Source organism: Etheostoma spectabile, chromosome 24 (assembly GCF_008692095.1).
Source record: "Etheostoma spectabile isolate EspeVRDwgs_2016 chromosome 24, UIUC_Espe_1.0, whole genome shotgun sequence".
NCBI classification, from domain to species: Eukaryota; Metazoa; Chordata; class Actinopteri; order Perciformes; family Percidae; genus Etheostoma; species Etheostoma spectabile.
This window is the reverse complement of record NC_045756.1, coordinates 14,283,164-14,284,223: the sequence shown is the minus strand read 5'-3', so window position 1 is coordinate 14,284,223 and position 1,060 is coordinate 14,283,164. Positions and strand designations below refer to the sequence as shown.

The following is a 1,060-nucleotide window of genomic DNA, read 5'->3' as shown; positions in this document are numbered from 1 at the left end:
GAGAAATGAAAGCTCAGATGGGCCGATCTGGAATCTTGCCCCTTATGAGGTCATAAGAGGCCTTCAGATACACTATTAAGTGACCAGAATATAAAAGCATCCAAAAGCACCATGTCATGGGACCTTCAAAGGTAAAAGTCAGTCAGCCAACCAGTGCCCAATACATTTTTAAAGTGTAGAATTACTATATTTTGTCAACTGATGTGTACATATTTAGCAGTGGTTATCGTACCAGAATGTAACACAAGATGATAAAAAAATGTATTGATTGATTTTACCATCTTTTTCATCATATTTTTTCAACTACAGTGATTTAAAGACTCCCCAAACTTACCAGGATTAACATATAGGGCTATCTATTTTTTTTTTTAGCTAACACAGAAGTTACTTCAAAGTAAAAAGTAGCAGTTTCCACATCATCATGTGCACGAGATTCACAGCCCTATGTGACACACGTGTACGCGCGCGCGCTTACCTTTAAGTATCGGGTAGATGAGGGCGCAGACACAGCCAACAGCGACCACAGCTGCGGCGGAGCACAGTACTGACAGCACTACGACGGACCACGGTTTGGGGCCGTTCCGGTTGAACGGCTGTCCCGTTGGCTTACTCCCGCCGGGTACCCCACCTGACATGATAGCCACCCGGGGTCTCACAGAATGAGACTCTGTAGGCCCTCGTTCTATTTCCTCTGACGAATGTGAGCGACTTAAACTTTCTTTTACAAAGTCTGTCGCAATTCTCTGCATTGTGATGCACTTGAAAGCAGCCTTTAAACGTTCCTTTAGCCTACGTAATATGGAACAACTTGTGAATTTAAGTTATTTATAAGTCGGACCACATGTGGGAAACACTGCATAGTACAAACTGACCGTTTTATAGTTGCATCAGGAACCGTCGTAGCCTCCCTTCTTTTGCCTGTTTCCAATCGCACTTCCGCACATAGAATTGTCCCTCAGGCTGTTCCGTCATTGTAGTTTTATTACCCACAGTCTGTCCACAAGAGAGCGCTTACAACACACACACACACACACACACACACACACACACACACACACAC

At 44.0% G+C, this 1,060-nt stretch overlaps 1 protein-coding gene across 2 annotated transcripts in view; it reads right to left on the bottom strand.

Moving 5' to 3' along the window:
• The window catches only part of arl6ip6 (ADP-ribosylation factor-like 6 interacting protein 6), a 12,685-nt gene extending 11,728 nt beyond the window's left edge, over nucleotides 1-957 (bottom strand). Inside the window, exon 1 of one of the 2 annotated variants that reach the window (XM_032505947.1) lies at nucleotides 476-957. In XM_032505947.1, coding sequence (XP_032361838.1) covers nucleotides 476-749 — 274 coding nt within the window. In that variant the 5' untranslated portion in view covers nucleotides 750-957. The remainder of the gene's footprint in view (nucleotides 1-475) is intronic. The other variant, XM_032505946.1, reaches the window with a different exon arrangement.
• Nucleotides 958-1,060: the final 103 nt, after the last annotated feature.